This window comes from Parus major, chromosome Z, assembly GCF_001522545.3.
Source record: "Parus major isolate Abel chromosome Z, Parus_major1.1, whole genome shotgun sequence".
In the NCBI taxonomy this organism is placed as follows: Eukaryota; Metazoa; Chordata; class Aves; order Passeriformes; family Paridae; genus Parus; species Parus major.
The window spans coordinates 70,228,998-70,254,038 of NC_031799.1; the positions used below are offsets into that span (position 1 = coordinate 70,228,998).

The 25,041-nt window shown below is 42.3% G+C and overlaps 1 protein-coding gene and 1 long non-coding RNA gene across 5 annotated transcripts in view; one reads left to right on the plus strand and one right to left on the minus strand.

The window, feature by feature from the left end:
- Positions 1–2,012: 2,012 nt before the first annotated feature.
- LOC107215765 lies at positions 2,013–6,316 on the minus strand. The gene is made up of 3 exons (XR_004495578.1): positions 5,922–6,316; positions 4,178–4,238; positions 2,013–3,671 (listed from the first exon to the last, which is right to left on the minus strand). It is a non-coding gene; the product is annotated as an uncharacterized LOC107215765 (long non-coding RNA).
- Positions 6,317–9,644: 3,328 nt separating this feature from the next.
- The window catches only part of RAD23B (RAD23 homolog B, nucleotide excision repair protein), a 36,009-nt gene continuing 20,612 nt past the window's right edge, over positions 9,645–25,041 (plus strand). The window contains exons 1-6 of one of the 4 annotated variants that reach the window (XM_033520297.1): positions 9,740–9,847; positions 10,857–10,938; positions 11,353–13,421; positions 14,559–14,629; positions 22,327–22,408; positions 24,885–24,964. In XM_033520297.1, the coding sequence (XP_033376188.1) occupies positions 14,561–14,629; positions 22,327–22,408; positions 24,885–24,964 (231 nt within the window). In that variant the 5' untranslated portion in view covers positions 9,740–9,847; positions 10,857–10,938; positions 11,353–13,421; positions 14,559–14,560. Of the gene's footprint in view, positions 9,848–10,856; positions 10,939–11,352; positions 13,422–14,558; positions 14,630–22,326; positions 22,409–24,884; positions 24,965–25,041 lie in introns of all 4 variants that reach the window. The other 3 variants (XM_033520296.1, XM_015653465.1, XM_015653467.2) reach the window with 3 other exon arrangements.

Here is a 25,041-nt window from a genome sequence, read left to right on the forward strand (position 1 = left end):
CAGAGATAACACAGATGTTAGACATACCAACTGAGATTATGGGATTATGCTGGTATGGATGTGCTACTCAAAAATAAGGAAGAACTGGCCAGGGTATAACTGCAATGATCCAGACACAGGAGAGTTCAAGATCCAGGGTGGGGAGCAGGAAGGGGAATAGCCCTGAACCTCATGACTGAATGCTGTGGCTTACTCAGGGAAGAGGTAGGTGTGAGGAAACTCCTATGGGAGCCAGCTCTTGTGGGGTTTCAAGGGCAAAGGAGTTCATAAGAAAAGTCCATGCTGATGCTCAAGGATAAAACACAACAGATATTTTAGGAGGTTGGCTTGGCTAAAAAGAGAACTCATGGCAGAGCAATGCAAAAAAAACCCAAACCCAAAAAACAACAACAACAACAAAAGAAAAAACCAAAACAACAACAACAAAACAAAACAAGAATGCATAAGCATGTTGGGAGTTATGAGAGATTATGACAGAGATTATATTATTATTTCTGCTGAGGTGTGAAGAGGTGTAATCAGGAAAACCAAAGCTAAGCCAGGGTTCAAGAAGTGCTTCTGCTGCTATGTAAGAAGTAAATCAGGTAAAGAAATTATGACAAATGGGTTGAGTGGTACATTGATGATTGCCTGCAAATGCAGGCAAAAATTAGGTACTTTGTGCCTTCTTACTCTCAGTTTCCACTGATACTGTTCCCAGGTGTTTTAGCCCAAAGGCAGGGGTGGAGGAATTCCAGGAGTAGAGGAGATTCAGCTTAGGGGTCTCCTAGAAAATCTTACTTTATACAATTCCATTGACCCAAGTAGGATTTGTGTGAAGGGAATTGACTGAGGTGGCTGACGATAGCATGAGGCCACTCTCTGCCATTTTTGAAAGGTTGTGGAGCCTGGGGGAGGTCCCTGATGATTTTATGTGCACCTAGAAGGCACCTAATGATTTTATGATTCCCAGGGTCACTCTGGCTGGGGCAGACAACTCCAGGCACATGAGCTAAGAAGGTTCATTGGGTAATACCTCGTGACTCCCTGGGAGGCTGCAGTGCAAAGTACCACAGGCTTTCTCCACATCTCAGCACTTCTGGCCAGCCCTCTGGGCTCCCTTGATTCCTTCCACAAGGAGATTTTCACAGAATCTCGGAAAAGTTTGGGTTGGAAGAGACCTCTAAGATAATTTAGTTCCATCCCTCCCCTCCATACTCAAAAGCAGGGGTGCCTCCACTAGATCAGTAGCTCTGGGCTTGAACACTTCCAGGTACAGGGCAATCACAGCTCCTCTGGTCAAGTCTGTGTCAGGGCCTCACTACCCTCTGAATTAAGATTTTCCTCCAAATATCCGACCTCTTTCAAGTTAAAATTATTCCCCCTTGTTTTATCACTACATGTCCTCATAAAAAAAGAAATCTCTCTCCAGGTCTCTTGTAGTCTGTTTAGGTATTGGAAAGTGCTCTAAGGCTTCCTTTCTCTTCTCCAGGCTGAACAACCTCAACTCTCTCAGCCTGTAGGAGTGATGCTTCCTTTTTTCCAGGCACCACAGAAGTCCCTTGATTGCCATGACTTTTCAGATATGATGGAGAGTGTCTTGGCAACATCAGCCAATTCTGTCAGGACTCTGGGATCTCTCTCATTGGGCCCCAGGGACTTGTGTCTATTTTCTCTCCTATCCAGGGTGCAGGGAGGTGGTCAAGGGTCATCCCCTCTGCTCAGAACCCACCAAGCCTCACTGAGGCACTGTGTGCTGTTTGGGGTCCCAGGCAGAGCTGACAAACCAGAAGGGCTCACAGGAGGCCACTGGAACTGAAATGATCACCCTCAGAGGAGGGTCTGTGGGGCTGGCTCAGTACAGAACAGAATGGTCTGAGGCAGCTCACAGTACACTCTTGTGCCTGTGGGGATGAGATCAAGTGGATGGGGCCAGGGTCTTCCCAGTGAAGCACACCCTTTGGAAGGGGGGCAAGAGACAGTGACAACAGCAGAAACTAGAGAAGTTCAGCATACAGCTAGAAGGGGAAAAAAATTAGAATAATTATGCACTATAGCAGGAGCCAGAAGAGGCTGTGGGATCTTTGAAGGTTTTCAGATTCTGGCTGGACAAAGCTCTGAGCATCAGGGTCTGAATTCATCCTGGAATCCATTCCTCTGCTCCAAGCAAAAGTTTGGGGCAGAAGCTACCTGTATCTGTGCCAGCTACAAGGCTTTTGTGGTCTGTGACCTAGGAGTTGGTATTGTTTTACACAAGGTTTTATGTACACAGAGTAACTACACATCCGAGCGAATTCCTGCTGAATCCAGAGGGCTCACACTCACCAGCTGTCAGGTTACACATATGTTAGGAAAGCAATGTACTGTAGCAGCTACATTACTCCACAGCAGATGGCCTGTACAAGCTTGAACACCATGACAAAAGCTTCAGAGCACAGCACATTGTTCTCTTTTATCTGGAAGTCAGTACAGAAAGCAAAGTGTTGGAAAGTGCATGCTGAAAATCTAGTAATGCAAAAATCCATAGTCAGATCTCTGTAGAAAGATCTGTTTTGGTGTTTAATTCCTTATCCCACACTGGGAAAGACTGCTCTGTGTGTGTGGCTGCCCATCTTAGGCCAAATTTGTTTATATGAGTTTCAACTGCATTTTGATTAAATTAAAATACTTTCAGATAACCACAGTGATGACTGCAATATGATTAATGACTCATACAAAAATAAACTGATCTAATTTACTCATAGTAGGCCCAGCTAGAACTGTAGGATTTGATTCACTATTTTTCAGATAAACATTATTCTTGGAATCGATGTTCCAGATTAATTGCTGACGACTCCTGACGTCATTTTCCTAGAAGCTTTTAATAGAGCACTCAGCAATCCATTCTGCAACTGCTCAGTCCCCTCCTGAAGCTGGGAAGACTCGCCCTGTGACAACTGTCAATAGCAATGGGCTGCCCTGGCTGGCTGCAGTATTTGCCATTCTAATGCCTCATGCAATTATTGGCCTTGCTTTGGAATATTCAGATGTCTGGCCTTTCCACAGCAGCTCTGCAGAACCACAGGAGGACAGTGTAAAGCTTCCATCTCCCATTTGTCCTTGTTATTACAGGACAGGCAGGGACAAAGAAGCTCAAACAGAGCCTAAATATTAGAATAGCTGGCAAAGAGTCTGCACTCTGAAACACTGTAAAACCCCCCTAGAGCTACAGCAGCCCTTCCTGCTAACAGACACAGGCACCAGATAACTGTCTTCAGAGGCATTTGTCAACTCCCAATCAGTTTTATTCCCTTCCCTTTCAGCTGTCTGGCACTCCAAAGAAACCAGTGATTAAATAAGGAAACTTTTCAGGGGTAAAAATATTTTTTCATTTCCAGATAAACTCCCTTGAAGCATACAGAATTCAATACCTCCCTCTCCTAGGTGACAAGTCATTTCTGCACAGCACAGATTTAAAGAGTTTGATTCCAGTGCCCATCAATAGTATGTTCAGGGTAATGACACTGCTGGGATAAGCTTCCAGAGTCACTAGCCATGGCTGTTACATGCCTGGAAGATGATCTCTTCTTGGAAATGCTTGTGGCAAGAAGCACTATGCAGCCTGGTACTTGACTTCAAGGTCCATTTGGCCTTTCTTGGCAAACCTCATTTCCTGCAGTTGCAAAATGACACTGACATGATGGCAAGGGAGCCTATAAACAAACAAACAAACAAAAAGCAAACATCCAAACAGATACACGAAGGGGTTAGATTCCAGCTACAAGCCCAGTGCTGTTGTGAAGCTGGACTATGCTCTAGGAATAGTTCCTGGAGGCAGAATGCTTTGCAGACACACCCTGGACTGAGATTCCCTTTCCCACCCCTTGTCCCTCACTTCCTTAATAAATGGTATAAAATAAATTAACAGTGATTTCAAATTAGGAAGTGCATGTACTTACTATAGCTACTGCTCCTGAATCTCTGTATAAAGGAAATAAAATAAAGGAAAAGGCTTTGCAACTGAATGGGAGCATTTATTATATGTTTAAAGAAAATTTTCAGATTGGAGTCAGCTGAGAAATCTTTTGTGGGTTTCCCCATACTTGGTACTGATTTTACTGATAGAAAATATCTAGATATTCCTAATACAATTACTACACCCACATAATTAGCATAAAAAATATATAAGCCTGTCAGGACAATAGTCTAATACACTTACCACTCTGTTATTTTATAGTGAATTCCAAGTATTCTTGGCAGCTGTCTGAGTGTCAATCAGGCTAAAAAAATTAACAACAGAAAAGCAATCACTCTCAAAATAAAAGACCTCAAATGTGAATCCTGCATAAAAGAAATTTTAGTCCCTTTTATCAATACAGACTGGGTTTCATTTTGATCTCATACTAACTTCCCATCAGTCTGTGCAATAACACTGAAATGTAGGTTCTTCTCTGCAGACTCCAGTGCTAACATCTTGGTGTCCAAGGGCTGATGGGAACTCTAATGGGAATTTCCATGCTTCTGAGTGTACTGCTGAAAATGCACCCAGTGATTTCCCTTATCCAAGGCAGTACCACTGCTTCAGAGTGAGATGCCTCCAAGTCTGAAGGATCCAGCCCCTTTTGATGACCTTTATTTTTTCAGACCATGAGACAGGCAGACATGAGAGATTACAGATAAATCCAAAGAAAAGCAAGATACAGACCCTCTTCTTCCTGCAGCTGGTAGCTGCTGAAGTGGTTACAACCACCTTGCCTGTGTAGATCCACTGCCTCCATGGTCACTGCCAAATACCTCACTGTTTAATTAGCTGATTAACCTGCACAGGTGCTTTTCACTATCGTGACAAACAGTGTGAAGCTGCTTCAGTGTTAGTCCTGCACAATAAATGAGGATTATTGAGGAAGCGTGGTTGCAGCTTCACAGTGCAAGTAAACCCTCGAATTATTTCTGTACCAAAAGAAGTAATGCTGCCAACAGGAGGTAGATAAAGCTCTAGAGTGCATATGGAATAAGATTAAGCATGAATTAATGAATTACTGCAAACTGGAATCTAAGCAGAGGTCAACCTGCTCCAGACATGTGCTTGCAGTTAGTTCAGCCTTCACAAAAGGTCCACTGGTGTTCTCAACTAATTTGTGGTACAGAGAAAGACAGTGGGAGATCTGCATGGAGACATGTGGAATAGCAGAGACCAGTCAATTCAATGGAAAATCTCACTACAATGTCAAATAAACACTACAGCCTAGGCTACCTTGCATTAATTCATTTATATTTCATAAAACAGAAAAAAACCTGCTTTTGAAGCACTTTGAAGGGATAGATCACTTATTGTGAAATAAGTGTGAAATGCTATCTTTAATGAAGGGTAAGGGCATGTTACTGCCTGACAGTGATGGTGCTAACTTCCCTCATCTCTCCATTACCAGCTGTTTGATCCCAAGCCCATCCAGGCTGTGCTGCCCTTCTGGAGCTCTTCTATACATTTACCTGTATAACAATTCTTCCTAACCACCACCACAAGCTCAAAATCTTGCTCTTCCTTCTATAACTTCTGTTATCCAGACTTACAAGCATCTGCCTGGAGTACTCGCCTCTGCATGCCTCCTCCCAGTTCAACACAGCCAAAATAAATTGTTTTCTACACCTTCAGGCCATTTCTGTCACTGCTGTCTTGTGTTTGAGAACCCTGCATCCACCTCAAAGGTGTGAAATAGAATGTGATGCTTTCTTGCAAGCACCATTTCACCCCTTGCATCCCTAAACAGTTCTTTGGGGTGAAATTCACCTTCATATCTTTTATCAGCCCTAGAATCTGGGTAGGACCTGTAAAAATTATGGCAATGATAAAAATGGTGGGCAGCCTTAATTGCATCCAGGCATCTAAGACAGTGGGATGACCCAGGTAACAAAGAGGGTATGTGTAGTTACTGCATGTTAGAGCAGAAGTTGAATTGACTTACCAAGAGCACTGATTCGTGTCTTTGCCTCAGTGGTTGGCACTGAAAACCACAGAAACTTTTCCCAAGATAAGCAGACAAACTGCAGTATCATGCAACAGGGACTTCTTTTGTGGCTGGAGAGGTGACACACACATAACCCGAGATGACAACACGCAGACATGTGCACACAAACATTACCCTGTAACAATCAGGGTCCTTGAGCCCACAGGTGTGCTCACAGCTGTGAGCAGGTATGGGTGAAGACCAGTTCCTGGGGAATCATGGACAACCAAAAGGAGCTGAGGAAGGCAAAGCCATGGCAGCACAAAGCTGGAGTAAGTGAGACAGGGAGATCAAGTTACTTGCAAGCAAGGATACAAAAGTAATCATCATATGCAAATTAATCATCATATGCATTTGCCACCAAAACATCTTTCTAAGTCTTTGGCTTCATTTCACATCTCTCTCAAATCAATCCAAGTTGTTTTTTTTTTTTTTTTTGTTTGCATAGGAGAGGTTTGCATGCTCACTGAGTCAGCATATAAACTGTTATAAATGAAGTTAGCTAACTGTGATGCTCCAATCTGCACACAGGGTGATTACTCAAAATACTTCAGACACAGAATAAATAAAACAAAAACCACCAAGCACTGGCTGTCGAGAAGAAGCACTATGAAACTAAATTATGAGAGGACTCTGGGGGAAAATTCCAACCCTCAATTCTGCAACTGCAAAAAAGAACTGGAGAGCCAAGTCCTGCCAGATTTTATGGAGCTGAATGGGCTGAGCTAGAGGAAATACCAAGAATCTGTTTATTTATTATATTCCCCATACAGTGAGCTGTCATAAGTTCCTGAACCACTCAGAGGGAAAAAACAAATCACAGCTTCTTTTTTTTTCCTCATTCTATTTCAAAATTCAAATAAATGCTCAGAAAAAAACTTCATCCTTAGCCATTCACAGCCTCTGGAGTTGTTTCCCAGTTATTCTGGGGCTTTTACAAGCAGAGCTGAACAGCCACTGTGCAAATGAACCCTCAGCCCTGGGCAGACCTGCTTCACACACTAACCAGCAAACACAGAAGTCAGAATGAGTCGTTTAACACAATCTGAGCAGAAAAGAGTAGCGAAACTGTCACAACCCCCCAGCATGAGGTACTTCAGTTTGCATGTGAAGCTCAGCACTTACATATCTGGACTGCTGAATAAAAAGTTAAAAAAAAAAATCCCTTTTATCTTCAAAGTATCGACTCAGATTTGGTATCAGGCAATAGTGAAAGTGAACAAGCAGCATATTTTAAGTTGTAACCACCCAAGCAAAAAATAGCAAGTGATATTTTTTCTCTCTCACTCATATTTTTTTTTTTTTTAATGGCTCTCCACACAGAGCAAGCAAGTTATTGTGTGCTGTCAAGAATGCTGGATTCCTACTAGCAGCAGTCAGCGGTTTCTTTTTAGTTGCGAAAGCTGCAGGAGGCTCTGGCTGTCTGGCAGCTCTGTGTCAGAGCATGAGCAGGACACTGGCAGAAGCAGCACCTCCAGCCCTGTGTGTACGTGTAGCACATCTCCATTTCCTCACTTCCACAAGGAAAGGGGTCTCCCACTTTCCTTTTGCCTGGCAATGCCGTCTGCTGGCCATGCCGCTGGGAGGAAATGGTAGGAAGCCAAGTCTAATGTAAAAAATGAGTTAGAAGATGGTTCTTATTACAGACACTAAGCTGACAATGTGGCAGGCTAGAAATTCTCCAGTCATTACACAATACCAGGAAATTTGGAGTTTAACTGCAATTAAGTCAGCCTGACATCAGCACCCCCTTTTGCAGAAAGACAGCCCTGGGAGATACCACACCTGCAGATGGAAGAGGCTACAAGGAAATTCCACACCTGGTGATTGAAGAGGTTACGAGGTGCAGGGGAAAGGGTCTCTTTTACCAACACAGCTGGCTCAAATTTGTGTTTGTTTGTAGCAGCTTCTCTCCTGTATTACCTAAGGAGCACCAGGGCAAGCACAGGTTAATGCCCATCAAATGTATGCATCAACTACTCAAACACTAAACTACAAACTACTAAACTCACCGTGAGCCAGCAGCGTGCACTCAATGTGCTCACAGCCCAGAAAACCAAATGAATCCTGGGCTGCATCCAAAGCAGCATGGGCAGCAGGTCAAAGGAGGCAATTCCACCTCTCTTCTCCTCTTGTCAGACCCTTACCTGCAGTATTGCATCCAGCTCTGGGGGGTCTCAATGTGAGAAGGACATGGAACTGTTGGAGCAAGTAGAGGGGAGGCCACCAAGTTCATCAGGAGCATCTTCTCTGTGAAGTCAGGTTGAGAAAGCTGGGGCTGTTCCACCCTGGAGAAGAGAAGGTTCCAGTATCTGAAGGAGCCTACAGGGAAGCCAGAGAGGGATGCTTTCTTGGGAACTGTAGAGATAGGACAAGGAGGGATAGGTACAAACTGAAAGAGGGTAGATTTAGTTTGGACATAGGGAAGAAATTCTTTACTGCGAGGATGGTGAGACACTGGAAGAGGTCACCTGGGGAGGTTGTGTGTCGCTCTATTGGGAACGGAGAGAAGAACAACACAGACTCTCTTGTGGAGTCGAACTGGAGAGTTTTCTCCCAATTTATTGCTTCAGATCTTTTTTATAGACCAATATGTGAAAGTACAGAAAAGAAAAACTCTTATTGATTAGTAAACTAACACATCACCATCACTGGTCAGTGGGGTACACCACCCCTTGACCTTCTCTTGCAAGAAAACGAGGAACAGACAAACAGCACCTGCAAGGCTGTTTTCTGTCTCTGAGGATTGTTTTAATTCCTCCCTATGATTTCCCTGGCCACTTTCTCAGGCAAGACTGAGAAAGTTATGTGGCCTGCTATTCCACAGGCACCATGCTCCCTGCTTCACAGTTAACATCCATAGCTGTGGATGCCCCAGCCCTGGCAGTGTTTAAGGACAGGTTGGATAAGGCAACCTTGAGCAGCCTGGTTTAGTGGGAGGTGTCCCTGCCCCCTGGCAGAGGGGTTGGAACTAGAGGGTCTTTTATATTCTATGACACCAGCACTGGCAGAACTTCGGTGTTTCAACCCACGTGTGTACTAATGAACTTACAAGTAGTGTGTCTGTGACACTCATTTCAAGAAGGACATTGAGGGGCTGCAGCGTGCCCAGAGAAGGGAACGGAGCTGGGAAGGGGCTGGAGCCCCAGGAGGGGCTGAGGGAGCTGGGAAAGGGGCTCAGCCTGGAGAAAAGGAGGCTCAGGAGGCCCTTCTGGCTCTGCACAAGTCCCTGCCAGGAGGGGACAGCCGGGGGGGGTCGGACTCTGCTCCCAGGAACAGGGACAGGAGGAGAGGGAACGGCCTCAGGCTGGGCCAGGGGAGGTTTAGTTGGATATTAGGAAGAACTTCTTCACAGAAGGGACTGGAGTTGGATGGATTGGAATGGGATGGGATGCCCAGGGAGGCTGCAGAGTCACTGCCCCGGAGGTGTTCAAGGAAAGACTGGACGCGTCATTCAGTGCCTCGGCCTCATTGACACGGTGCTGTCCGCGCACAGGCCGGATAGCCTCAGAGACCTTTTACCCCTCAACCGCTCCGTTCTCTCTTTCTCTCTCTGTCTCACTCGATACATACATATTTAGATATATAGATATTTGTATTTCTGGGTCTCTGCCCGCGCCCCTCCTCCCGCTCTCCCCGCCCTCAGGAGTTCCCGCGCCTGCGCCGTGCCGGGCGCCTCAGGCCGCGCATGCGCGTCCCCCCCTCCCGCCGAGCCCGACACCGCCTCCCTCCTCCTCCTCCCTTTCCCGGCCTCTTCCCCGCCACCTCTTCCCGGGAAAGGGACGAGGGCGGCCGGAGCGCGGCACGTAACCGCCGCCATGCAGATCACGCTGAAGACTCTGCAGCAGCAAACCTTCCGCATCGACATCGACCCCGAGGAGACGGTGCGGCCATTCCCGGGCTCCTTCCCCATCCCGCCTCCCCCACCCCCGGGACGCGGCCGTGGAGAGGGATGCGGGGATCTGTGCCCTCGCCCCCGGGGAAAGGGAGGGACGGACCCCTCTGGTGAAGGTGGCCGGAGATTCAGGGAGGGGATGGGGGCACGGGGGTGATGCGGTGTCCTCCCGGGACAATTTTGGGGGGTTGGGGGCCGGGGGGAGGGGGTGAGCTCAGCCGGGGGTGATGAGGGACCCCTTTTCCTCGGGATGCTGGTGGGGAAGAGTGACTTCCCATCGCCGAAGGAAAGGCTGCCGTGGCCAAACCCTCGGCGGAAGGACTTTTCCCCCCTTGTTTTTGAGGAGAACGCCCCGGAGGTGGGAGGGGGAATAGCTCTGAGGTGGAAAGGGGAAATAGCCCGGGAGGTGGGAGAGGGGCTAAATATCTCACGTAGTCGTGGGAAGGAGAGGAGCGCTATAGGAAAGGAAAGTTTTTCCTTACGGGGTTCGGGGTGCCGTGGGTTAGCAGTCAGTGGGGCACAGATCGCTGCTGGTTTATAATGGGAGCACTGGGAGAGGGGATATGCTGAGACTGTCTCTCTCCCGGGGTGGGGCTGGGGGTGCAGCAGGAGGAAAACGTGGTGGTCCTTCCCATCCTTCTATGGATTCCCACAAGGGAAAAGCTGGGGGAGATGTGGGGCTTTTCTGCTAGGGCAGGAGCATGATTTGGAGAGGGGCTGGTGTTTGCTCCCAGGTGCATCGCTATGTGCCCGGGCAGGTGTGTGCTGTGGAGGTGGGAGAGTGCGAGGAGGGTTTATTGTTTGGCCTCACGGGGCGAGCTGCAGTGATTAATCAGTCTGTACTTAGAAGGGGAGGGAGTGCAGGAGAGACTCTGCTGACCTCGGTGGAGCTGGTGTTGGCGTGTGTGATGGGGTTCACAGCAGCCTCATTCCCCTTCCCCGGTGCCTTTGGATGTGTGTAATGATGCTGCGAGTGAGGAGACATGTTTTGCTTCCAGGTGAATGTTTTCTTCTGGCACACGGGAGCCCGCTGGAAAATCCTCAGGGAAATGCAGCATTCTGAGATGAGAAGGGCCTTAAGTGAGTTGGCAGGGTTGGAAGTTGCCTTGTCACTTGCCTGAGCAGGGATGGTCAATCTGATAGCCAAGGCCATACACACTTGTGGCCTTGGTTTGAAAGATCTGGGGAGGCTGGCAGCTTTCCAGCAGCCTTTCCTGTGGCAGGTGGGCAGTGAAGCTCTAGAAACTATGGAACATTGTATCTGCTCTTAAAAAGTCTGTTGGTTTACCCTCTTCCATCTTAAGAAAAATAAAGGATGACAGTTTTAAGTTGGACTAAGAGCTCACTTGGGTTATCATTGTGACTGAGAGACATGTCAAGTGCCTAGGAGAAACATGGGTCAGAAACCTAGAAATATTTAAACCATAAGTCTTTACTGTTACTGAGAAAACTCTCTTTTTTTTTTTTTTCCCCTCTCTTGCTCTCTGCATTCAGTAAAATCCTGGGAAGTAAATTCAAGGAGAGGACCGAAGGAATGTTACCAGTCAAAGCCCTCACCAGTTTATGAGACAGCAGAATGCAATGACTACAAGTTGGATTGTGGGAAATGAGACTGCACCCTCTGTTTATAAATGTAGCTGCTACAGTAGCTCAAAATTAAAATGCTCCTCATGAGCATAACTTCAGGTTTTAGCCAGGAATGGGTGGTAAGACAAAGGAAATCTGGTAGAATTTGAGGAGAACTTTGTTTTAAAAGCAGCAGGATAAAGACCTGATGTTATTAGCTGTAGAGGTGAAGAACCTGTTTAAATTTCTGTGGCACACGTTTTAGAAAATTATGAAGAACTTACTCTTGGAAGTATTAAAAATCATATTGACTTAATAAATAGAAGTTCAGCTTTGGGCCTTCAGTTACAAACTGAGTCTTAAAATCAATCAGAAAACGATTTAAAATATGCTATGTTGAGGAAGTGCCTCACAAGTGTGTGCTTTCAAGTCCTCAGTCAGACTTTTTCGAATACACAAATTTTAGCTAACTATGCTGGTTTCTTAGATTAATTTCCTGAGATCTTGAAATGTGTTTCATGTAGTTTGGGGAACATTACTTTTAGTCTTTGGACCATGTGTGTGTTTCTCAGAGGTAGGCTTGTTTACTTGGATTTCTGCCCTGTGCTGTGACAAGGCCAAAAATCACGTAGTTGTGATAGGCACAGGAAACCTGTTGATCCAAAGTTGGGTTCTGTTTCTGTAAAATTGCTTTCATGCTCCTTTTCTCCCCTTACTCTCAGTACCAAATTAATCTGGAGAGACTTGATGTTACTGTGCAAGGTAGCATTCTGACAATATTTAATGCTTGTAGCTGAGAGCTGCTGCTGATAAGAATGTTTAAACCACCCTCCAATGAGAATTTGAAGCAACACACATCCTAATAACTAATTAGCTTTGCTGCTTAGCTTTTTGCACAAGCAACTGGTGGGTTTTTTTTCCTATTAAATCACACAGTTGAGTTTTAAACTTTCCTTCAGTAGTCTGACTCTAGTTTTGGTTTGGTTGTGTTTTAAAACATTAGCCAGCTGAGTATTTTGAGTGAATAAAAACTGTACTTGAAGCTATCTTGCTTGACAAAGCACTGGGTGAAGACTGTCAGGTACTCTGACTGACTAAAGAAGATGAAAAGATTTAGCCTCAGGCCCTATTATTGGGGAAAGCCCGTTATCAAATGAAATTTTCGCAAGCCTGGCTGTTTTTCCTCAAGTATTGTGATGCACCCATCAAGCTCCACACAGGGGTGCATATACCTATTGTGGCCGTTCTGGTGTTCTGAGCGGGGCCACGCAGGGCTTGAGCGCTCTGACTTAACCAGGGTAAATGAAAGCATGTATCAATCTGCACAAGCTGCTGCTTCTTTTTGTTGGCTCTCTGTGAGAAAGTAAATACGTGAAACATTGTGTTAGGAAGGAATAACAAGCGCTGTCTGACACTGATGCAGGCCTGTGTAGCCACATCTCTTGTCTGAAGTGACAGTGTTGACACTGTAAGCTTCTAAATGTAGCATTTCTGTTGTAGTTATCTCTATCTAGATGCTAAGCAGGGTTTTAAAAGTCTTCAACAAACATTCTTAACTCTGAAAGTGAAACACTGGGCAAAAGTTAAGTCTGTCCTGTTTTGTTTTCAGCTCCCCCTGTGCTGTTAGCCCAAAAACCTGGTTGTCAAAATGCAGAGAAGTGCAGGGAATATTCAGGATGTCAGCAGTCTTTCGGCCGCAGTCTCTATGTCACATAATATGGGCTTTCACATTTCACTGTTCCACCACAGCACTTGAACACCCAGGAAAAGCCAGCTTGTTTAACACCGTGTCAGCAGAACACATAGTTGTGGAAGTCTGAGCTTCTGCTGTGTTCTGGTGTGTCCATAGTATGTGTGTGCTTTATTTAAATGTGTTTATGGAGATTTCTGGATGCTAATGTTACTGTGTCAGAATAATTAATTTTGTAACAGTTCTGGAAGAATCAGAGACCACTGATGAGTGAAATGGTGCAAGCTGACTCCAGGGCTTGTAACTTGTGAGTGAGTATGAATGAATGTACTCTTGATAACCTCATTCATACATGTGTTTCAGTGCAGATTAATCCTACAGCAGTTGTGGGTAATAGGATTGTTTTTGTGTTTTCCTGAGGGTTTATCATTTTAGTGGTTAGAGGAAAAGTGCTCAGTTCAAAATCCAGAAATACCCTTCTAGGTTAAAGATGTTTCTCTGCTTCAGGTTGTGGCATTTTTCTATAATTGCTCTTTGGGTTGTACAATTAGTATTTTTCTCCGCTTCTGGAGGATTGTTTTGTTGTTCTTGCATCTCTTTAGGATTTTATTGTTTTTGGGGGGGTGTGTGTGCTTGCAGGGGAGGAGGTGGTGTGAATTTGAAGGTCTTGCACTTGCTACTTGTGGTTTGATATATGACTCTGCAAAATTGTAACTTCAGAGATAACTAGAGTAAGAGTAGCTACATTTTTTTTTCATTGTTTTCATGCTTTCTTCATAGACTGTAGCATTTTGGAGTTATGGTCTGTTACAATTCATACTTGTTTAGCTAAGTCTCTAGAGGCTTTTTGCCACTGCTTTTCTTTGGTGTATGGTCCTTTTCTGTTTCCTGGTTAGAATTAGGATTTTCTAGCAAGGAAGTAGTTCTGATTCTTGGCTGAAGAAGGCTAGGTTTTCACATGTTCAGGAGTATTTTCCTGACATTCTAGTGAGTGTTTTAAATAGAATTTCCAAAGAAATTTGGGTAGGATGACATATTTTTTTTAAAAAAAATTAAAAAAGGAAAGGATAAGATAGCATAAATTACTTCATACAACTAAAATTATTTTATTCGTATTGGAATATGTTTTTATATGTTGTCCATTTTTCAAATGCCATGGCTGTGCCCATAATGTTTCAACTATTTTATAGAGAATCTTCTTATCCAATTTAGCTGTCAGCAAATAAAAGTTAGCTTTGTACTTTTAATAATTTGGCAGTATTATGTGCTGTATTCCTCAAAATCTAAACTGTCTTGGGCCACCATTCTCAAGGTTGCCAGTACACTGAGAAGTTAAATACAGAGATTGTACACATATATCTAAATATTATTAATGAATATATCTAGATATAGAGATTGTACACACTTAAGGATGGTTCTATATATATTAAGGTCTGTTTTGCAGGTATGACTGGAAAACAAAGGTATCTGTCCTTGATATGGATAACAACAGGCTGGAAGGTGTTCCCTTTGAAGGTTGGTGAAAGTGGAGAGTACATTTTAATTAAAAAGAATTGATATGAGCAGATAATCCAGCTACTGTCTGGAGTCCCATTGCTGCCCTTGTGTGTAAATGGCTGTGTTTGCTGACAAACCTTTCGAAAATATATTTTTTTTAATTCCTGAAACACAGAAAAGGATATCTTTAGGTGTGAGATAGGGGGGTGTAAAGTTAGAGCCCCCTGGCAATGTTTTCTCTCGCCAAGGTTTGTGTCTTTGGTCATGGTTCCTGTGGGTGGAGTGGACTCGGTGAAACAAATATCTCAATTTCACAGGATGTGGTGATGTGCAGCCTGTCTTACCTAGAGCCTGTAAAGATAACTGTCCTCTGCATGCTGCCCTGCAGGGAGCACCAAAGGAACGGGAAAAGGAGAGGGAAGGGCTTGCTGTGGCTGTGAGCACACAGAGTGTTGTCTACACACTGACTCTGGTTCTCCTTCTCTTTGTCTTTCCCTGTGTTTTGAAGCAACCCTCCAACTGGCAGGTCAGCTTGCAGTGTTGCAAAAGGGTTTTTTAAGTGTCTTTTTAGAACTGATCAAAGTGGCCTGTCAGTCTTCTTCATACTCAAATAGCTGTGTCACTTTTATACTTGTAAATGGGTTTGTGGGGAATGTGCCTGTTGTGAAAATTGTCTGCCCAAAGCTACAGGAGGATTTTTTGTCCTAATCAACATGACCATGCAAGAGTCACCACTCAGACTGTAAGCTTCCTTCCTAAAAAAAGCCTTTGTGTCTTCAGAGGCAGGAATGTCCATCTTGCTGCTTTTCTTCAAGCTGCAGATAGCTGAAAGCTCTGCTTTAGGTTGAAATTTGTGTTCCTATGTTGGTTAGTACAAAACTGCATGAATGCAGCTCTTTTAGTCACCTTTTTGCATCAGAAAACTGGCCTCAGTGTCTCCTCTATCTGTCAGGGCTTAGATCAATTTTGAAATGCAGGGCAGAAGTGTGTGGAGGCTTGGAGGCCAGGTTTGAGATCAGAAATTATTTCTGTTGATATCTGGTCAGTGCATAACAACTACTAGACTTAAAAATTTCATTTGTGTGTAGATGAGCTCAATTTTGTGGAGGAAATTAGAAAGGTAGAGGTAATTGCAGAGAAAGTAAATGTCAGGGCTAAATTTGGATTTTTACCTTGACAATTCCAGACTGTTTTTCTTCAGAAGAGGATGCTTCTTTCTTTGTATACAAATTTCAACAACAGTAAATACAGCAAGTAAATAAAGGAGGTTATGAATGCTTTATCCTGTCTGTTTTTAAATGCTGGAGTAATTCTAGATGCCTTGTTTATTTGAGTACAACTGGGTTTTTTTTTCCAGGCACTTACTAAGCTCGTAAACCTGGCTGGGTTAACAAGGCTCTTCCTCTCCTGTGGTTCTTCCCAATTATTGTATCTGTTATGCCTTTGAGGCCTGAAGTAGGGCAGTGATCTGTTCATGTAACCACCATGATTGCCTTCTGACTGAATATGAGTGTCCTGTTTAGAAAGATAATATAAGGGAACACTGTGAATGGAGTTTTGTGCCAGAAAAGCCTGCTTTTCTAATTTGTAGAAAGAAGTAGCTGGAACCAAATGCATTCTTACCAGTAAAAGTACTGTAAAGCATTGATTTATGAGCTTAGTAGTTTCTTATCCTCTGTGTGTTTTCCGTAGTAGGCACAATATTTGTCATTAATCAGTTGCTGATCATGGAGTTTGATTAAGGGTAGTAAAACCTGTTGCACTGGTCAGTTTGTTGCTTCATTAGCAGGTTTATTGTCTGATACAGCTGCATTGTCCTCGCCTGACTTTGAGCAGTGTGTATATGGCAGTATAACATGTGGTAAATATTTTTGCAAGGGCAATGGGAGGTGAAAACTCAGGAATATCAAAGCTAAATTCTAAACAAGTTTTCAGACTGTGATGTCCTCTCTCAGGGAGGAGGAAAAGGGCAAAGCCCTTTGGAGTAAAAGCTTTTGTCCATGTCTAACTATGACTTTTCCCAAAGTCTGGATGAAACCTGTTAGCCTTCTACAGAAAAATATGAAAAGTGGCAGAGAATTATAAGTAGATTTAAAGAAAAAAACCCTATGTGCAGCATTTATTCTCAAAGAGAAGCAGTTCAGCAGTTGGTAGGTTGGTAGTGAGGGTCTTTCAGACTTGGTCTTGGGATGCATCTCTTCACAGTCCTTTAATTGATTTGATTTGGAGAATTGGAGTAAAAATGAACAGAAGCATGATGACATTGACAAACACAAAATTTGACATTAGTGCCTGGCTGCCTGTTTGAGGGTCAGACTTTGGTAAGTGGCCCTCGAATGAGAAGCATTGATTGATTGGAGTTGGGTTCATTAAAAGGTGAAGCCCTAAAGATCACAGATCCTGAGACGTCCAGGGAGAGTAGTGATGCTACTCTGCTTCAAATGTGCTCTCCACCTGTTCCCAAGGGCAATGAATTTCTACCTTTGGGAAGAGATGCCTGGAGCCTCTGGAAAACTCTGACATGAAACTAAAGAGACCTGCTTAGCTTAGCTCACAAATTTTGGTGAAATTGTGCAAATGTCTTATGCTAGTAAGCACCAAGGGATGTGGGAAGGCTACTCATGCTTGAATTATAACATCAACATAAAAAAAAATCAGTATTAGTAGTTTGGGAATTAACTTGGGCAGGAAACTAGAAGACTGCCAATATCAGAGTAAACTTTGTAGCAGCCTCTTAGTAGAAGTAGCAGACAGCCTTGTCTGCGGGTACATCAGATTCCTGATGAAGATTGTGGGGTGGAAGATGTGCTTGTGGCTTGATGTCTACAGAAGAGATCCTTTCCCGTTTTGTATTCAGTTTCACCCAACATCTCAAGAAATTCAGCAATTTGCCTGTGTAATTATCCATTAAAACCAATGAAAGTACCCTGTTCACGTTTTCATTAGGATTTATGGAATGAGGCTTTGAATAAACTTATGATTTTTGCCTCTTCTGTGTTAGCATTTATATGAGGTAGGGGAAATGAAAACTGGTGTGTGAGAGGGAAGAGGGGGAGAGTGTTTGACCCATGGGAGCCGCTTCCCTGGACAGAACCCAGTGTGCCCTGCTGGCTTAGCTGGCAAAAAAGTGACTGCAAGGAACAACTGCAGAACTCAGCACTGGTGATTTCATGAAACCCATTTTTAGATGCCTGTCTGGGATGCAGCTGATGACTGGTGTTTCTTTGGAAGACCTCAGTTTTTCAGTTAGGAGTTGATTTGCTCTAGCTCTTTATTAAACAGATTGCATGGCATGTATTCTCTAGGACGTTGCCTTCAGTTTCTGAGGGAGTCTAAATTCATAGAGGACAGAAAAAAGTCATCTTGACTTGTAAGTGTGTTGTTTCTGAATCTTTAAGGTAAAGTGTTTGCAGATGAATTGATGCTCATTTTTAAAGGTATTGCCATGAAGTACAGGCTCTGTTTATTGTGCTGTGAAATTTTATTAAGGGCAGAGGAAAAATGGGATTTGGTCAGGACCGAAATACATTTTGAACCCTAATCAGGTTGAATAAAACTAGGAAGCCTGAAGGTTTGGTTTATGGATCTGTATTTATGAGAAAAATAAATCATAACCTATGGATGATTTCTCAGTTTGACAGATCAATGTGCTGGGTGTGCTTCCCCAAAATTAATTTTCACTTAATAACCAATGGTGGTGCTGAAGTCTAGGTTCTCAGCAACCTAATTTGCTAGAGGCAAAGTTTAGGATGTTGCTTTTTTCAGGAGTTCACTGCACCAGCAGCTGGAAGATGCAGCTGTCTTTTCTGAAAAGCATTGAGAAGGCTTCTCCCTCTCTCTCTCTTTGTTTTTTTTAATTCTTCCTTGAAAATGGAACATCTGTGGTTTAAATCTAAATGAAGGTGGATCAGACTACTGTCTGACCTACAGGTTGTTGCACCATCATGCATTTTCTTCTCTCAGCAGAGTTATGAAGGCATACCTCACTATGCTTTCAGTCACTCCAGTTAAAACTGCAAGAGGAAATTCTATGCCACTGGAATGTTACTGCTAAAATTGATGTATCTGATCTTATCTATTCCTTTTCTTTTTATTCTGAAAAATAAGTATTGTATCCTCTGCAAATGATGTGTTTCTGGCCTCTTAGGCTAGGCAGTGATGAAAGCCAGAATAGGCAAGTGCTTTTTATTTTAGCCTGAGTGTTTCTTGAACTTGTCTCTAATAGGAGAATGATGAAGTCTGCAGCTGGCTGCATTTTCTTCCAGTTCAAGCTCTAGTAGTTAAGAGTTGGTTTAAGTCCTTTTGTTTGTTCCTTTGAATAGCTGTGATGCAATCAGTTCATTGTATTCATTTGAGATATGACAGATTCCCTTATCTAAATCACTATCCTTTATAAAGCAGTTAGGCAAGAGCTCTGAAATGCTCTTGAATCTAATCTGGAAATTATTTGACTATTTGGTGTATTTTCAGTTTTAAAGTAGCAACTTGAATAACATTACAGAATTTTTAATTTGTAATTCAGAGCCCATGGTGTGTTACTGTCAGTCACCATAATATCTGATATCTTTGGATGGTAAGAGTTCACAGTAGAGTGAATGTCCATTTAAATGTGAGACCTATGTAAATGACATTTCCTTTGCAAATGGCTGAGCATAGATAGCAAGATACTGTAAATTGGCTCAGTTACGTTAAGCTTAAATTTCTTTTAGAATTTTGTAAGCTGTCAGCCAGAGAACTTGAAGTCATTTGTGTTCCAATTTAGGATGTAATCTGTTCTTAAACTGATTGATGCATGTGGCAAGAATACAGGCAGAGAATAAAGACCAGCACTGAAAATTTTACTGCCTATTCTCCTCTGGACTTCCAGTTTTTCCAAGAATTAAGAAGTTAAAGGTGGCCTCTGTATTGGCAAGCTCTAGCCAAAGATTGTTCTTTAGGAAAAAACTTGTAGTTTATGTTCAGAACCACCATGGGTCTGTAACCTCACGGTGTTATTTGCATTGATAGCTACTTCACTGAGGCAATAAATGCCAAACTCCTTCATGTGGATCCAGCTACTGCATAGTAATTAGTATAACTCTTTATTCTGTCCTTACCTAGACCACCACAATAATAAAAATTATGTAGTATTAGTATGCAGAGAGGGTTTTTGGATTGTGGAAGGGGACTGTACAGCTGAAGCACAGTCACTTGAATGTCCAACAAGGATGAAACTGCCTGTGGCTGCCACGTCAGTTCTCCTAGGTGTAATCCTGTGGAACATGCGGCTGCGTGCTCTTGGTGGTCCTCAGCACGTGGAAGATGTGAACCTGTTGGAGCTGGTCCAGAGGAGGCCATGGAGATGTTCAGAGAGTGGAGCACCTCTCCTGTGGAGACATGCTGGGAGAGATGGGGTTGTTCAGGCTGGAAAGGAGAAGGCTCTGGGTGAAACCTTGGAGAACCTCACAGTGCCAAATGGGGGCTTATAGGAAAGATGGGGACAGACTTTTTAGCAGGCCTGTAAAGAATAGATGTAAGCAAGGGATTTTGTACAGTGAGGATGGTGAAACACGGGAACAGATTCCCAGAAAAGGTTTTTTTTTTCGTTTCCCTTGGCCCCATGGTGTAAATGGAAGTTTGTCTACATCTGGAGATGAATGCCACCTGCCAGAGGGATGAAAGCATAGTCCTGTTTATTGCAGACTTATGGAAGGGGGAACATTTTGGGAGGTTTTGGAAGAAGGCAATGCCTCAGGTCACTTGCAGTACATCAGTCACAGCACAGTAATAATAAGGGGAAATCGTACACACAGGTGGTCAGCAAAGGCAAATTAATTGTTGGATCCTCCTACAGTATGTATCTTAACTCCTTTCCATGGATCCAATTATTGTGTAATAAATCAACATGTGTGTTCAGTGTGTCCTGACCTAGACTTTTAGCTGTTCAAACATAAATGTTTGAGAGAACACATCTTGGTTTTGTTCCTTGTGGGAATAAGACTGTTGTCTGGAATAAAACAATAGAAAATGAAGAAGACAAAGTAGATATTTGAAGCTAGTACCTTGATTGATGCAGTGGACATGAAACAAATTTTAATTTTCTCTCACAAAATAGATTATACATGTTAGTGACATTGCAATACTTGTTACAAATCTATGGGTAACTGGGTATAAAAGAAGCAGCCTCCAGTCATTATCTTTGATTGGTAAAAATGCATAAGTGTAGGAATACATAAGGAGAGTATTAAAAAGTAGACATTTGGAAACATAACAGGTTTTTACCATGATTCAAGGGATTCATTTGCCCTGGTGTATGCAGGACTTTAAATGAAGTTATGTGAAGTATTAGTATAATATATATATTTAAGTTTAGGAAAAAAATCCTTGGTGACTTCTCTGTGGTGAAGAGGAGATTGTTCAGTAGCAACGTGAGTGACTTCCATCCTTAAAATTGGGGAGGAATTAACAAGTTATATTTTTAATTTTCAAGAAAATATGCTTTAAAAATAAACGTAAGTCCAAAGATAGGACAGATTGTTGTAAAGTAAGTGCATGAGAATGATGATGCTTTCAGCAAATTACTGTCGAATTTGACTGTCCTCAGAACTCAGGGGTGGCAGAGAGCTGCTCTTCATTTTGCTGTGGGAAAGCAACTGCCTGGTTGGAGACTAATTCCAAAGCATTTGGCAGGTGCTGGGATGGCATGTACGATACAAAATACCAAAATCATCCTTTCTTCATCTGCTGGGGAAGAAGACCTGGCTCCCTATTTTTGTTTAGTTCCATAGAGGGATGCAATATGTTGCGTTCTATATCCTTGCAGAGTTTTATGGAAAAGGTTTTTCGAATATTTAGGAAAAAAAAAACAACAAACCAGCAAACCCTTTATAAAGTGGTGTTAGCTTGTAGTAATAAGCTCATAACAGACTGGTTGTCTTTGTTCTGTGTATACAGGGAGAGTCTGCAAGAAAGCAAGAAGAATTGACTGTTTGTGCAGGCAGTTTGTCTTAAAACATGACAGCAGATGTGAATGCTTTTACAGGAGCTTGCTTTACCTCCTCAGAACAGGATTATGGAGACTTTCTGGAGAGCTGGGGGCATTCTTACCCATGACAACTAGCAGTGCCACTTGAGCTACTGGTGCTGTAAAAGTGTTGGAAGATACATCAGTGGTCCATGCAAGCAAGTAAATGTGTAGGCTTAGAATTGGTGTGTGAAGCTCCAGAAATTGTGGTGGAGGGGGAGGAGTTGGAAAGTGTTTATGTAAGATAAGCCTCTGAACATTTTGCACAAGGCTTTGCATATGGGGGCTTCAAGGTTGAATGTCATGGTGATCTTAGCAAAAAAACCCCTGGCATTCCCTGAAAAGTGGTTATGATGATGAAAACCTTCAGCTGTTTATAGCAGGTGTACCTTCTGCATTCCGGGAAAGAACAGGGCAAATGGGTCAAGAGATGAAAACAATTTTTAATTTACTTTTTCGCTGTGTTGTACACTCATACTAATAACTTCTCATGGAAAAAAATAATTACCTAATTTGATTCAGCCCAGGAGACTATTTGTGAAAGGGACATGTTGCTCTGCAAAGTGGTTACAGTGACATACTCAGAAGACTGATAAACTTGACATAATCAAGACATGATTGAAACTACTCTTCAGTATTTAAAACTTAAAGTATACTTAATTAGGTTTGTACTGTGAACTTTGTTTTCATTAAGACTGTTTTTGTGCTTTAGGTGAAGGCACTGAAAGAGAAGATTGAATCAGAAAGGGGGAAAGATGCCTTTCCAGTAGCTGGCCAAAAACTAATTTATGCAGGTAATGGATATTCTGAAGGTAACTTATCTGAACTTGCCTTATTTTATTGTTGTTGTTTGACTTGGATGTGAATGTTCAATCTTATAAGAATTCTAAGAACTGAAGTACAGGCAGGATAAGAGCCCCCACAAATGCGAAAACAAACTCAAGGTTGAACGGAACTCTTCATTTTGAATTGGAATTTTTTAGGTTTTAATACATGTGTGTCTGTCAACTTTGCTCTTATAACAGAATGTCTTGGGGGTAAACTGGGTGAAGAAGAAATAGCTTTTGTTATAAAAATTCAGGATTTAAGCAGGTCAAAGCTGCTGTTCTGCTTAATTCTTTTCTTGTTCAGTTTATGCTGTGTATAGCTGAAGCATTGCTGTATATACCTCAGAGAATTAAAAAACAGATTATTTCTTTAGGATTAACAAAAGAAACCCACCACCAAATCCTTGCTCTACAAAGGTACTTTCAGTACTTTTAAGCTATCACTAGAAACGTGTATTATGTACAAGCAAAAAGCAGGCTAATGTCAGTTAAAAACATGAAATTAACTTTATTTGAGCTTTATTTTACTTCCCTTATTCATTCTGGTGCTAATACAGAAATCCATTTTTTTTGTTCTTACTTCATGTCAGAACTTTGGTCCTATTCCAGTACTCCCTCTAGTGTTTTTCTTTTTCCCCTCTAAAACTGAGCTTGAAAGAAGCTTTGGTGGACATTTTACTTTTGTTATGTACTGCTTTGTAACGAGTATTGTCTTTTTCACTTGTAATGAATAAAGCCAGTGTTAACAGTGGAGAGATGCTAATGGGAGAGAAGTTGTGAGTCTGTGTGTTTGTACAGCTCCTCTGGACTGTGTCTGATATCAGGTTTTATCTCCCTGGTGCTTCAGTGAGGGGAGTGCATGTCAGGAACATGAAGGTGGAAATCTCGTGCATAACCAAGGAATGTGAACCAGGCAGAAGGCTTTGTGCAATGTGTGTAACTGCTTGGCACTCTTAATACTGTGTTTCTGTGATTGCAAAAATCAAAGATTGCATAAGATTCTGTGACATGACTTGAATGTTTTTTGAAGCCAGAATGCATCTACAGTATTGAATAATCCTACAAGCAGTAGGAAATATAGGGAATAAGATTGAGAATATAATCTTATCCAAAGGTGGATTCTGTCTTTTTTTCTTTTTCTTGGACAAGAGATACGAGGGTATATGATTACATTTTTACTTTTATTAAAATGAGCTTTAGAATTTTCATGATTTGTTAAAGCAAAGTGATACCCCCAGCTGACTTTGATTAGAGAGGCAGATCCATTGTGTTGACATCTGTATTAGGGTGAGGTCTAGAAATCCTGAGTGTGGTGTGCTCTGAGAAGACAGGATGTCTGTATATATACTTCCATAAAGCATATCTTTTATATTGCATACACATTCATTAAAGCCTTCCCCAAAGTGCCTATGAAAAGTTGTGAGTAAACCCATGTAGGTTCTGAGTCAGATGCTACAGGTATTGCTATTACTGCCCTACATGTATTACTTCCTTAAATGTTTGACCTGCAGGACTGGTGGAACCAGTCTTTTGTGTTCTGAGTGCCATGAAGTGCCTGTGTTGTTTTATTTCCTTGCAATCCTCAGGATAAGGATGTGTCATTCTAGTTGCAGTTCACTAGAGAGGTTGTGAAATGGAAGCAGTCTGTGGCACATCTTCAGAAAATTAATCAGTTTAAATTGTAAAATACTCCCTGAAAATTCTAACAATCAGTGCTATAAAACTCACTGAAATACAGACTTGATTTTCTGATTTGTGGTTCTACCTCTAAGTCAGTTTATTCTAAGAAAAGGCAAAAAGTATGTGTCTTATTGTGTTCCTCAGTTCTTTCAGAAGTGTTTCAAATCTAGTTTACAGTACCATGTCTGCTTATGAAACATCAAAAGTCATAGTTTAAAAAATGTTTCTGGGTTTGCCTGTTAGCTTTTTCATCCTTCTGTCAAGATGGCAAATTCTGGAATGATTCTAGCTCTTTCTAATGTTTTAGTCTCGCAAATTGTTGAAGTTGCAAGGTCACACACTTGTTATTGCAGGTAATGCTCTTATCTGAGGAGCAAATGGAAGGTAAATAAAAAGGAGTTTCCCTTACTGTGTAAGCAGGCATAATACAATAGACATATTTGGTTAAGCTTTTTGTGTGTTAACACCTCTCCTCTGTATTACATGTGTCTTTGTAAAGGATCCAGTGAATCTTTTCAGATTTAATGCTTTTTGTTTTAAATGGTTTTAAAGCCTCTTCAGCACTTAGGGCAGCAGCCCTCAAGCTATCCACTACTCTGCACTCATATGAGGAAAATTGTAGCTCTACTGCCGGAGCATAATGGCCAAACTTCTTGTTGGGTTGTTTAATGTTTAAGAATTTGCATGTTTTTGTGTGGAAATCCCAAGATCATCTATTGATTCACTAAATAACTTCTTAATTTCTGCCTGTTTAATTTCCCAGGTAAAATCCTTAATGATGAAACTGCTCTTAAAGAATACAAGATAGATGAGAAGAACTTTGTTGTGGTTATGGTGACAAAAGTGAGTAATCGTTTATTTTGAATAGGAAACTTCATTAATTTAAATCTGTTTTAATTTGTGATGAGTGATTGTATATG